The following is a 13,094-nucleotide window of genomic DNA, read 5'->3' on the forward strand; positions in this document are numbered from 1 at the left end:
TTTTTTTTTTTTTTTTTTGTTTTGTTTTTTATTGTTGGTGAAGTTATTCTTTAACTCACCCATCTTTCTTAACGTGACTCATTCTATCACAAAAGCTCTCATGAAACGGTACCTTTCTTTGTGAGACTTCGTCAATGATTTCTAGTGCTCAAGAGATGTGGCAAAGAGCACTCAGAGAATTTTATTGTTATTTATATTGTTGGACAAAACCACAGGATGCTGAAGACACAACAACTGACACCATCAATTGCTGAAGGACTAGTGACCACTCAAATCCCAGGGTGGGCAGAGCCAAGGACAAATCCAGTAACTGTGAATAATGCAGTTAATTAAAACCAAAGAATTCAGAGCCTATTTCAAACATCTTTCAAGAAAAACAAAACAAATCCAACCCAACCCCAGACAGACAAATCCTCTGCTGAAAATTTTGCTGTGTAACTCTTAGCAARGCTGTTTTTAACAGGCATTCATCAGAGGCTGAGAGGGCAGGCGATCATCTTGCTTCTACAAACTGATGGTCCAAAGAAAGAAGGGAACAGGGAAAAGACTCAGAGAAGAGAGTACCTTGGCCACCACTGTCRGTTGAATGATCTCASWCACAGGGTGGCATTGTTGGGGTRTTCTGTGCAGGGCCAGGARCTGGGCTCCATGACCCTTGTGGRTTCTTTCYAACTCAGAACTCCCTGTGATTCTATGAATTGTAAAAAGAAATCAAAGYTCAAACTGCTTTACCTGTAGTGCCTCTCTAATTCACTTCCAAGTCCACCCCAAGAGTAATTTACTGTAAACCATCTATTTAAAATTAGTGCAGTTCCAAATAAGCAAATTATTGGAACTCCTTAGTTCTTTAAGGCAACTCTTTGCAGGGAAGGTGTATTATTATTAATGYTCTCACTTCAACACCATCATTCCACAAGGAAATAAATTAAGAGTTGCCACACTCCAATTCAGCTCACCTACAAAGAACAAGGAGAATGATGTAGTAGGAGAATATGTAAAGTAAGTCTTGCTTCTGTAAACATTTGTGGATGAAAATTTTGGAAGGAGCAAATGGTCAAAATTGTCCAGATGTTTAATTAGGAATAATGTATAACTAATGTATAATTGAGTGCGAGAATAAAAGACAACAGAACCGAGCTTTCCTTAGAAAAATCCTTTCCGCTGAAAACCAAAGCACTTTCCTGCTTGCAGCAGCAAAGAACACAAGATCAGGTGTGAACCCCTCCTCCTCCTATTCATCCCATCAAAGAACTGCTTGGTTTTCACCAGTGATTTAAAAACCTGAGCCATCCTCAGTCATTTGACTAAACCTTGAAAACAACTGAAGAGTTTTAGCAGAAAATGTTTATATACATTTACATCACTGTAAAAGTACATTGAATTTAGGTGAGTAATGGATTATGGTCAGTAATATTTTCTCTCCAAATCTAGGCTCCCTAGTTTTTAAATTCTGCATAATTTAAGCAGAAAATGGGTCTTTGCTCTATAATCTTACATCAGCATACAGGAAACATCCCCAAATACGTGCATGTACTGGGGGCATTGCRAGATCAGTACAACAATACACCATTCATGCAAGCCAGGCTTACTTGTGTTAATTGGAATCTAGTTCTGCAGGCTGCTAACACTACCCAATACCATGAGGAATGTTCACTTTTTATGTAAGTGATGCCCTGGAATTCATTTTCAAAGCCAGGTACAAGTGTCTATGAATGAGTCACTCCTCCTCATGTGCATGTGGGTTGTACATGGGAATCACTGCAGCCCTGCTGACCTGCTCTTGTTTCTGCCAAGGCTATGGCTCTCAAAATYGTGGTCCACAAGGTAAAATCAAATTCTTTCCAGCCTGACATGCAGCAATGCTACTTTTTTTTTGTGGCCTGATAACAAATCACAGTACAAATTTGGTTATAAGGATGCAGGGCGATCCACAGCCCAGAAGGTTTGAGAAGCACTGGTTTGGAGGATAAGTCACCTGAAGTCACCTGGAACTCCAGATAGGACATTAGAGAAGCAAAACAATTGCAGGGACTGGTCCAGAACCATGGCACTCCCACTACTGCAAATACACCCCTGCCCTTCCAGGGTCTTATAGATGTCTGCTGCGTTACAGCAACCAACTCAGTGCTCTACACTTCATTCCCAGACAGCACCTTCAGTGCTCCAGAGACCTTCAYACTCTGTCAAGGCTGTTTGGGTTACACCAGTGATCTTTCTCTCAAATCCCACACCACCTCCAATAGCAATGCTTCCAACAGTACTGTATTATCTTGGGGTTCTCCCAGCAGACACAGACCAAGCCTGACCTCTTCATCACCTGATCTCACCCTGCTGCTCACATTTCTCACTACACTGTATGTTGCCCTACAGAACTGCAGGTCTGTGCTCTGAGAAAATAAGTGTTCTGCAGGTGTGGAAGACAACACAAAACCAAAACAACCTTAAAATAAATCTTTTAAGAGAGAACACTTGAGGCTCCCCTGGGATGAAACATGTTAAATATATAAAATGTAGCAGAAAARTAAGTTCTATTTTCTCAACCCCTATTCACAGAAGACCCTCATGCAACTTCACTTAAGGTCAAGGCAAAAAATCCCCTTCCATTCTGAGCTAACACTTATGTTTAAATTGGGCCCAAGATGTATCAACAGCAACTGTGGCTCCTCCTCATTCAGACCATATAGGAACACTCCCCTGGTCTCCACTTAAAATTAAACTTGCAGGCACAGTGAAAAGCAAGAATTAAAGATAAGCAGGTTTGCCACTTACTACCTAAAGCTTTTAGTGCCACTGAAGAGGGGGAGAAAAAAAGCAACCTACTTGTAAGGTTTTTGAATGTAACACTTCCCTTCCAGCAACTGGTCGTCACTAAATATGTAATAACTGATAATGTAACTCAATGTTCATCTCCCTCTTTCAAAATTCCAACTAAGGTGGTAATGAAAAATGCCAAGGGAGCCAGACCAGCCCATCTGAACTATTTGCGCATGAAACAGAGCAGATACCAGTTACATGAGATGGCACTGCTGGCAGTAAGAGGAAGATGTTTAAAAGTATTACACAATACCAACAACTATCCTGTCTTCCACTTACAGCACTTACAGTGCTTGAATGAAATTCTGAGGTCTGAGGCATATGTGGGGTGGATGGACAGGCTGTGCTAAAAACTCTTGGGACTTCGAGTGGAATGATAACTACTTCTCTAAAATCTGTGAGAAATTATTCCCCTCATTATTACAATAAATTACAAAAGTGAAGACAACCTTGGCAAAGGTKCCTGAGCTGCAGCCTGAGGGAAAACAGGTCAATCTCTACTGATAGAACAGATGTGCCACAGGCAGCACAAGTGCAAGCTTCATCTGCAACCCCAGCCCAAATACCTGAAAGGCCAATAGTGAGGACAAACTTTCAYTGTGCAAAGCACAAGGACAAGATGGGGAAATTAACTGTTACCTTGARTTAGTGGCCATGCAATGTCATAAAATGAAGATATTAATGAAGACAAGGCAGTCTGAAGGGTTTCCCTGTTTTAGCAGCCTGCATTCACTTGCTGACATGAAAAACAGAAAAGAAAATACAACACCGCTGAAGCACTTCCCTCCTCTCAGCAGGAAGCAAGGACACCTTCCCTCCCCTCCCTGACCATTTTACCCCCACTAAGGATTATTTACTTTGCAATCCAGKGCTGTCCAGTGAGAACACAGGCTGTCAATGGCATTTTATAGTACGGTCCTTGGTGCCTGGGGATTGAGCCAGGGCACAAACACGTTTTCCGCTAACCTGCCCATTCTTGATTGCAGAGGCATTTCCAAATAGGTTTAACTGCTTTCATGAATCAGCCCCTCAGACTGTGTGACTGCTGTGTCTCAGTGTATCAGACACRGTCCTAGCACAGAGGAAAAAAGGACTGTTGGAACTTGTAAAGGGCTTGGGTGGGAAATAATCAGGCTCTGTACTATGTCAACTCACTCCAGCAAAATATGTAAAAGATCAACCCTTGTGACAAAATTAAACAAGCATATTGAACAGAGCCCATCTTACTCCTCCTAATTGCTTAAACTGACCYTGTTTAATCCCTGGATCAGCAGCATCCTACAGAAGGTAGAAGGCCAGAAAAAAGGATACAAAAWTAGGCATGGATGGAAAAAGGGGAAGAAAGGTTTTGCTCGTTGTTGATAGGACTTAGAGGATCTCCTGGCAGAAAGAGAGCTCCACTTTGTTCTGCCATTCTGAGTGCCAGGTTGCTGGAGAAGTAACCTGGATTTAAGAACTCTTAGTGTTGTTGGAAGAAGGGAAGAAGGCAGTGGGTAGGACATGGTGTACCARACCATTTGCAGTCATAAGAAGAGCAAGCATGATGTATTCCATCTCACCTCCTGGCTTGAACACTTGAGAGACCACCTCCTTGGGAAGTGCTCTGGTGTAACAAGCCATTCACTCAAAAGGAAAGCACATGAATTTGAAACAGGAAGCAGAAAGTAACTAGATTATGATCTGTCCTAGCAAGAGAACTGTTAAGTAAATGCAGTAGGAAGCAAAACATGAAGATGTGGTTCMGTTCTGCATAGCACAGCTGAGGAGAAAAACAGCATCCATTTAGGGAAAAGCAGATGGTAGAAAGGAAACGTGCAGTACCTATAACTCATGTAATATATACATATATTCAGGGGCAGTACCTAGGGGAGGTGGTCTCTGCAAGGAATAAATAAAAAAGTTAGAGAGGTATAGCAGCCACCATAAGCCAATGACAAGAAGATGGAAGTCAAAAGGAATGGAATGCAGCAAGTCTGATTTATGCCACCACTGTGCTCCACTATGTCAAGTCCCCTTCTCAGTGCACATGTTTATAGCTTGGMGGGAACAATCACACCAGAGCTGATTGTGTATTTGCAAGGTTGCAACCTACTGCAAGTTTATGCAAGCTCAGCTCAAGAGGTAAGGCAACACAGGTAAATAAAAAGGTCCACTTTTCAAAAGAACAAAGGTTTTAGTTGGAATTGATCCTTATAGGAAAAGTGAGCTCACAACAAGACTTGACAAAAAGTATCTGGCTTTGCTTTTCTTTCTGGGAAACCAGGGGCTGAAAGGCATCTGGGGGAATACCCATCTCTCTGCACATCAGGAGACACAAGTTCCTTCAGAGCCCCAGTTATCTATGATTATTCATCTTTAATGAGTCCTTGCAGATCTCTCACCTCCATACATTTCCTRGCTTGTGACCTTACACTATGCACTTTTGCTTACCAGGGTTTTCTCTAATGACATCCCTATGCCCTTCCTAAAGAAAGGCACTTTCCCCATCTGCATTTCCATGGAATTTTTGCAATACCCTCTATTTGAAGCTCCTCAGTTTCCAGTTGCRAAAGTCCCTGAGCTGGAGCTGTCTGGGCTGGAGGATTCAGGTGCACAGTAACAAGGACCAAATCTCGGGGTCTAAGCATTAACCTCATTAATTAATTAATTTGTAACACTAATGCAGCGTGTTCAGGAACTGGACTGTAGTTCTCATCCTGACCCTGCCTTAGACCGGCTCTACCACTTTGGGCAGGTCATTTTTCCCATCTGGCTTTCTTGGTTTCCCCATCTGTAGAGCGCCAGCTTCATTACCCCTCCTGATATAAAACATCTTGAGATCTTCGGAAGACAAACTGTATTGTGAGCCAGGCACTACTATTATTAGAGCTCTGGTGTGCTACAGAGACACTGGCAAGACACACAAAAGCAAAAATAAATCCAAGGGCRTGGAGAGCAGACAGAGCAATAAAGCACAAATATTGAAGAAAAAAGGGGACAAAATCTAGTGAAAACCAGAGTAGGACACTGGGCATTACTCCCATGGTATAATGGGAAGGATAAATATATGGTAGGATAACACTCTTTGGAAGCAGTTCTCCAAATCCAATTGTCCACCTTCTCAGTCCTTGCGTTCCTMGTAGCTCTGTAGCTGCTCTTACCTAACTCCACACATAAATAAGACTTTTGTATGGTTYGGTTTATAAATGTTTTGACTGACTACAGATATACAGCTCAAATAGGCATAGAGAAGCTCACCRCCTTCTGAGTTCAGCCAGGTTTATCCTTTATCCAGCTGGGAAAAGCAGCCAGTAAGAACTGAAAAGCACAAGGAAGCTTGGAAGCAGACCTGTGGGATGGTGAACTAAACCAATATTTATATAACTACATATGTAATGCTTTACAAACGAAGATCAGCACAGAATTACAGCATCGTCCGGAGATAAGTGAGGCTGAAATCACCATAGTTTTATGTGCGTTACCCTACTGTGCTACTGAGCAAGCAGAAGTTGTTCTCCATCTGTCAGYGTGTCCTCTGCTGTCACAGGATCCTTGCTGCAGAAACTACCATGTTCTGCTCCTTTCCATTATGGATGAACCTGGAGCATCCTGTGATTTTTCTGTACAAGGAGTTACGGTGTCCCTCTAAGCAGTTTCCATTATCTCTTGGGCAAAGAGCAGCTTGTATGTCAGGATTAATATAAAAGAAGACAAAAATTCTATTTGTGTCTTTATAGTTCCTAAGGAACAAGTCACCTTTGCTTTTCACCCAGCATCAGAAGCTGAGAGTGTATGGATGGGCTTTCAAGTGACCAGAGGGAGAGAGACACCAGATCAGCTGGAGAGATACCAGTGCCAGCAAAGAGTGGGGTATGGCATGAACACAGGGTCAAACATTACCTTTGGTGGATTTCATTTTCCCCTTTCTGTTTGGATTTTCATAACCATGTCCTCCTAAAAATTTGTGCAACCTTGCTTCCCAGTTAAAAGGCTTTTTAAAATTTTTCATTTATTTTCTTGTCTTTTTGCTGAGTGATATGAACTGCCAGCAAATACTACATTTCACTCCCCCTCATTAACATTGCAAATTAATTTAGGACTGATTTAGATGTAGGATTAACAACCTGAGGACTAATCCACTCTTTATTCAGAGGACATAATCAGGATGAAGAGTCTTCATCTCACATCACTCAATTAGTTAGYAGGACCATCTCATGGGAAGCAAACAATATCTGTGTCTCTGCTGGCAGAGGAACTGTTCAAGGTTAAGGCAGAGGAGTGGGAGACACCAGACCTGGCCCCAGCTTTGCTCCAGGCTTTTTCTGCTACCATGGGCAAGTGCTTCTACACTACGCACCATTTACCTGGATTTTAACATTGAGAAGTCAGATTTAGAGAAAAGACAAAAGATTAAAAGCAATGTTTGTGGTGGTTTAGAGAAGCATCTTTTATTTCACCAGGTTAAGGATACCTGGGCCAGCTGCCAACACAGAAACTTGTTAAGCTGGAGTAATAGATTTAATAAGCTTTCACTTACATGCCTTTACCCTTATTTATGTGAAATGGTGTTTTATTTTGTGAGCACTCTTTTCCTCTGATAGCACTGTGATTAGTACATTATTATCCACATTGCAGGAGCAAAGTCAAACCCTCAGTTTTCAGAACAGCAAAAAAACCCAAGAGAAAATACTGCTTTACATAAAGCAACAATTACCTATTACAAAATTTGACACACTCAAGAGCAATCCTGCAATATCTCAGTGATGCTCTTTTCAGTGCCCTATGTGTATACTAGAGAAATAAATAACATTTCTTGCAATTAACAAATGAATATCCTGTCGCAGTTAGCTTTTACTTGCTGTCAGTAAATAATCTTCCGAAGGACTTCATCCACTGAGGGGAATGAAAATTAAATGCATGTTTTATAAGTGTMTTTTTCCACCAGAATATTTTCTTTTTTGTCTGATGGTACATTGAGGACCTGTTCCTCTGAGTACAATAAATAAATACAAGTAATTGCTGTAGAAAAGAGTCTGACAGACAGCCAGTGCCATTTTGGCCATACCTGATTGATGTTACTATTAATCAGTGACACTTGTAAAGCTGAAACCTTCTGTTCTGGACACATGCTGGTCACATCAGCTGAGCTAAGCTCTGCTGTCACACAAGGGCAGCATTTTTTAAACATTTAACACAAATTGTTATTAATTGTTTGTATTACAACATTACCAAGAAGCTGCAACCACTGACGAGGATCCTGCTGTGCCATGGAYTGCAGGAAATAAAAAAGGAGGTGACACTGCAGTGGTTCACATACTWTGAAATCAAAGACCGATTGATGGAGCTCCAGAACATTGTCACCTTCAGTGTGATCATAAAGAATGATTTTATACAATTCAGGGTAGGCTACAGTTTCACAGACAAGCTCCTGACAGGTGTTTGGTATCCACTGTGACAGCATAGGAAAACATGTCTGGCTGGCACAGAAACCTAACTCAATCCTCACTTTTTCAGAGCTGTAATTGTCCCAATGCAGTTCCCTCAGACAGATGACAGTGACAAGACAACCACAGCACCACAAATCCGTGACTCTACTAGCTCTCTAAGAGTTTTCAAACCAGACTGTTTTCTTAAAATACTGCATTACCTTAAAATACTGCTACTCCTTTCAACTCTCCATGAGGATCAAACGTGCTGTCATGACTACACAAGACTGATATACAATGTGCAGCCCACCGACACAGGCCCTCCTCTAAGCAACCTCAGGACCAGAGGCCAGAGAAGCTGGATTTGTCCTGGGGTTGTTCAGCTCTGCCTGAAGATGTCTGAGACATGAAAAGCTTGTTCCATTAAAAGGACATCAGAATTGCAACAATCCTTCSTTATAAGACAAGAGAAATGCTGGAAGCTGACAGCATCAAAATCCTAGGGCTGTTGTTAATCCATGAGTTCTCATGGATGCAGTGTTTGTTAGCCTTCCCTGCAGCTCTCACCCTTGGGTTCTCGCCCTGGTGAGTTTTACATTTTCATGCCACACCGTGCTCCCAGGGACTGTCCATTCAGCAGATCCTCTGTCGAGCACATGAAGGTCAAAATACATCACCCTTACTACCAATCTAAAGAAGTGAATAGGGTCCTGCTGTTGTTTTATCATGAGTTTTCTGATCTAGTGGAAATAACCATCTCCCATTTGAATTTAGTTCTTGTAAATAATATCCTTAGGTTTATTTGCTTTTGGTCCATTCTACAATCAAGTCATTCTGAGATGCAACCTCCTGACCAGCAGCAGATGAAGGCCAAAAAAAAACCCTCATGCTCATTTAGCTTCCCAGTAAGAGTGCATTTATTCACCTTTCTAAGAGTAGATTTCACAGCCAATGTGCCCAAGCACCATAATGGAGAAATCTGTGGTTWCCCATTGTAGAACTGGTGCTACAAAGACCAGAGAGAGAAGAAACATTTCTTTCTTACCTGTCTGTAGCAAGCCAGCTCCACTGTCTTTGACTCCAAAGTGCTGCTGGATATCTAGTAACACACCTACAAGGAAAACAAAGAATATGCTCAGTGCCTTCAGCCTTTGAAAAGCTTTCAACCCAAACCTTTTGTGAAGTGTCAGCAAAGCTTCACATTTCAATTTAAATACATAACTCCTAAAGGTTGCACTTTTTTTTTTTCTTTTTATACATGCACACGCAATAGTTTTGGGCTACTACAAGAAAAGCAAAGGTGGACAGATATAACTTCATGCAATGAGCCTGGGAATTAAATACTCATGAATGGAAACTGGTCATTCCCTTMTGCTCAAATAAAATCAGGATTTTCTTGTTGTGTATTTTCTGCATAATCCAGACCCCTTACTTCTGTTATTTTACAGAAATACAGGGAAACTGATTCTGCACCTAAGGTGCTTCAAATGGTTTGACACAACAGACAGATTGAATCCAAGACAAGTTTTAACAAATCTCTGCTGGAAGGAGATATGACACACCGATAGGAACAATAATGGAAGTACTCATATTTAATTAGTTCTGAGGAGTTCTTGCTTTCCAAACAAATATAACAAATAYAACAAATATATTTAAAATAGGTTAGTAAAGGTGGCTAAGTGACCAAATGCTCAGATGTAAAGCAACTACAAGCAGAACCAAACCAAATCTTTTTTCTTCCTTGAACCCCAATATATTAATTGGCACTAGCAAAATTAMCAGGATTTGAWGTATTTACACATYCAACCAGATGTAACATTTTTGTACSAAACATTCTGACATATGTAACATCAGGTATATGGGACAGCCATGTTTTGTAGCCAACAAAGCAACAGGAAAACCCACAGCAGAGCATTTTAGGGGACACAGGTTTGCCGAGCTGTACATGGTCCAGTTGTCTCAGATGCAGATCCATAGGTCTGAATATTTGTCAGTGGTTTAAATAACCAGCATCTTGACTTCCTGGGTCTGGAATGGAGGCTGTTGCTCTCTTTAGATCTGGGACTTCTGCACTTAGACTACTGTCTTCCTCAAATCTGAGGATATGCAAGTTTTGTTGGGTTTTTTGGGGTTTTTTTTTTGTTTGTTTGTTTTTTTTAATAAAACCTATTCTTTAATTACACTGAATATCCAGAAAAGTTCACCTCCAGCTCAAATTCTGATYTAAGGCTTTATCCAAAGTAATTCTGCTCATCATTGCATGTTACAGAAATCAACTGAACACCAACCTGAATTCAGTTACCATAAATATCTTAGCTTTTGCGATTGCCAAGATCACACTTAATGACAAACACAAGTGAGATAAAAGACCCAGAGATCACTATTCCCAGAAGACATTTGGGACAATGCCAAGGGAACAGTCATAAATTAAAAATATGAAAGGGAAACAAGAAGATGGAGAGAAGGAAGRAAAAAGCAAGAAAGTTTATTTGAGCTATTGTGTAATACTTGTACATCACCACTTACTCACTACAGCATTCAGGTGAGCTTTAGGCCTCAATATCTGCCCAGAAACATTAGTTCAAACTCCTGCAACAATTCCCACTTCCCTACTCTCTCATCTGACTGTTTAGCCCCAAAGAAGAAGGCTGAGGGGTTGAAGGATGTGAATGTAATCAATGTATGTCATTAATGATGACAGAGGGGGCAGAGGCAGAGCCAGGCTCTCCACACTGGTGCCCAGTTAAAGAGGCAAAGGGCCCCAACTGAAATTCAGGAAACTACATTTTAAACATAAGAAAATGACTTTTTACTTACTGAGGGAGGTCAAGCATGGATGTTCAGAGAGATTCTGGGCTCCCCATCCCTGGAGAGATGCAAAACACTGCAGGACACAGTCCTGAGCAACTTGCTCTAGTTGAAACTGCATTTAGCAGGGGGCTTGGACTAGATGATCTCCAGAGGTCACTTCTGACCTCAATAATTCTGTGATTCTGTATTTTTCTGAAGAACCTGATTACACCCAGCCTGACACAATATTCCCYTGGCCTTTCTTTTTCTTTGGAACATTGCTGTCTACTACAATTCCAACAGGAATTGCTTTGCTTCCTCTTGGATGGCAGATTTAATTCAATTTACAAAGTGTTCTGGCATTTCTTGACTGTGCTTCCCTAGTTTGCTGCATTATTAACTGAGATACCATTATCCAGGCAGCAACTGATGAACAAAAATAAATTTGCATTTGCCTAGCAAGCCCCTTCATGGCTTAGCTGACTTACCTGCTCCCCTTGGTGTTCCACTCTTCCACAAAAAAAAAAAATGTTTCTCATGCAACCCAACTTACAAACCTCATAAAGCTTAACCAGCTCTGTGCATTTTGTGCTCTGTTACTGCTTGCTCCCAGACTGCCCGCATCAGGCAAAGCTCAGCAAGTCACAACAACTCGTGGGCACTATAATCCCAACTTKAGGGATAATAAAATCATCAGCATTCTCAAGAAAAATGTGGAAGAAGAGAGGAAATACTGAGTGCAGTATTTTCTCATGCTCTCCTATCATCATTCAGTTGTGCTGCACAGAAATGAAATATCCTATTCACTGCCTGCAGCTGAGCAGTGAGTTCACTAGATGGAATATATTTCATGAGGGAATACACACACATGTCCACAGCTCCCTCCAGCACCCTGAAAGCTGCTATTCCTGCCTTCAGCAACATATTCCCAGCCATGCCAGAATGCCAGAGACACATTAAACTACTAAAACTTATGAGAATTATGAGTCTGGGATGTGATGGAAAACAGATTTTTATGGAATTCCATCAGAAACCAGAACAGAATGTACAAGGGAACATAATGGTGCCTACAGAGCAAAGTAGAGGAGAGTTTCCAGTTCATGACAAGTTATTAGTCCAGGAACAATTGTTTCACAGTCCTACAGACTATAATGAGTTTTACAAGCTTGGACTCCTGTAGCCACGAATGAAACACAGGACACAGACATGCACACACCTTGGATTAATYCTACAATTTTACCCTGGTGGTGAAGAGGAAAGTGGGTTCTGTGGAGCGTCARTGCAACAGGACAATGCAGAACCACAATTATAGTCCTGTGTGAACTTGGAAGAAGGTCCCCAATGATTAAGAGAGATCTGCATGTCTAATTGGCAAGGATTTCCTACTCCAAGTTATTTTATATTCTCTTTGGACTCCAGGTGTTTTGATTTGAGTTTAGAGCATTAAATTAGAGGCAGYAGCAGGCAGATGATGCAACACACCTATGAAGTGATAGTAGTTCCTCTGCTGTGGGAGTTTTCCTGTTCAGCCACTCACCTGGGAAGACACTCCTCCTCTCTTAAATTCACTCAGCTCTGTTTCCACCTCACTGTGGTGATGACTCACACCACACTTTAATAAGATTTAGGGATACAATTAAGCAATGATAGACCACGGGAGAATACAGGAAAATGATAGAGCTTTTGACTTTCCCTTCTGCTTCTAGATGATGGGAAGGGAGAGAGCTGGAGCCAGGTCCCAGACAATGACCATGTTGCTTGCAGAGATGTGCTCCCAGGTGTCTCACGGCACCTGACGCAATCCAAGAAACGAAGCTGCCACATGTGGCTGGCAAGGCCTTTCTTGGATTAAAGCTCATACCTATGACCCAGGAGGATCTCAAAATAGCCAAGAGCAGCCAGCAGGCACCAGTCTTCCTGAGAACCTCTTTGGAAGGCTGCTGGCCATTTGGGATGTCTGTATGATTACATGGCACCTGGTATGCTCCCACCTATTATTTCTTAAGCACGTTGTGTATTYTCAGGACTGAGCAAATGCACAGGAAAAATGGTGCCAACCTCCCACAGTATCTCAGCAGCTGAACC

At 41.6% G+C, this 13,094-nt stretch overlaps 1 protein-coding gene across 4 annotated transcripts in view; it reads right to left on the reverse strand.

The window, feature by feature from the left end:
• Positions 1-13,094, reverse strand: part of SPNS2 (SPNS lysolipid transporter 2, sphingosine-1-phosphate) — a 130,869-nt gene that overhangs the window by 85,407 nt on the left and 32,368 nt on the right. For all 4 annotated transcript variants that reach the window (XR_008965941.1, XR_008965942.1, XR_008965940.1 and 1 more), the window contains exon 2: positions 9,265-9,330. Coding sequence is in view for 1 of the 4 variants with exons in the window: in XM_057375489.1 (XP_057231472.1) it covers positions 9,265-9,330 (66 nt within the window). In the remaining 3 variants the exon portion in view is untranslated. The remainder of the gene's footprint in view (positions 1-9,264; positions 9,331-13,094) is intronic.

This window comes from Malurus melanocephalus, unplaced genomic scaffold (assembly GCF_030028575.1).
Source record: "Malurus melanocephalus ecotype Western Australia unplaced genomic scaffold, MMel_1.1 scaffold_251, whole genome shotgun sequence".
Taxonomy (NCBI): domain Eukaryota; kingdom Metazoa; phylum Chordata; class Aves; order Passeriformes; family Maluridae; genus Malurus; species Malurus melanocephalus.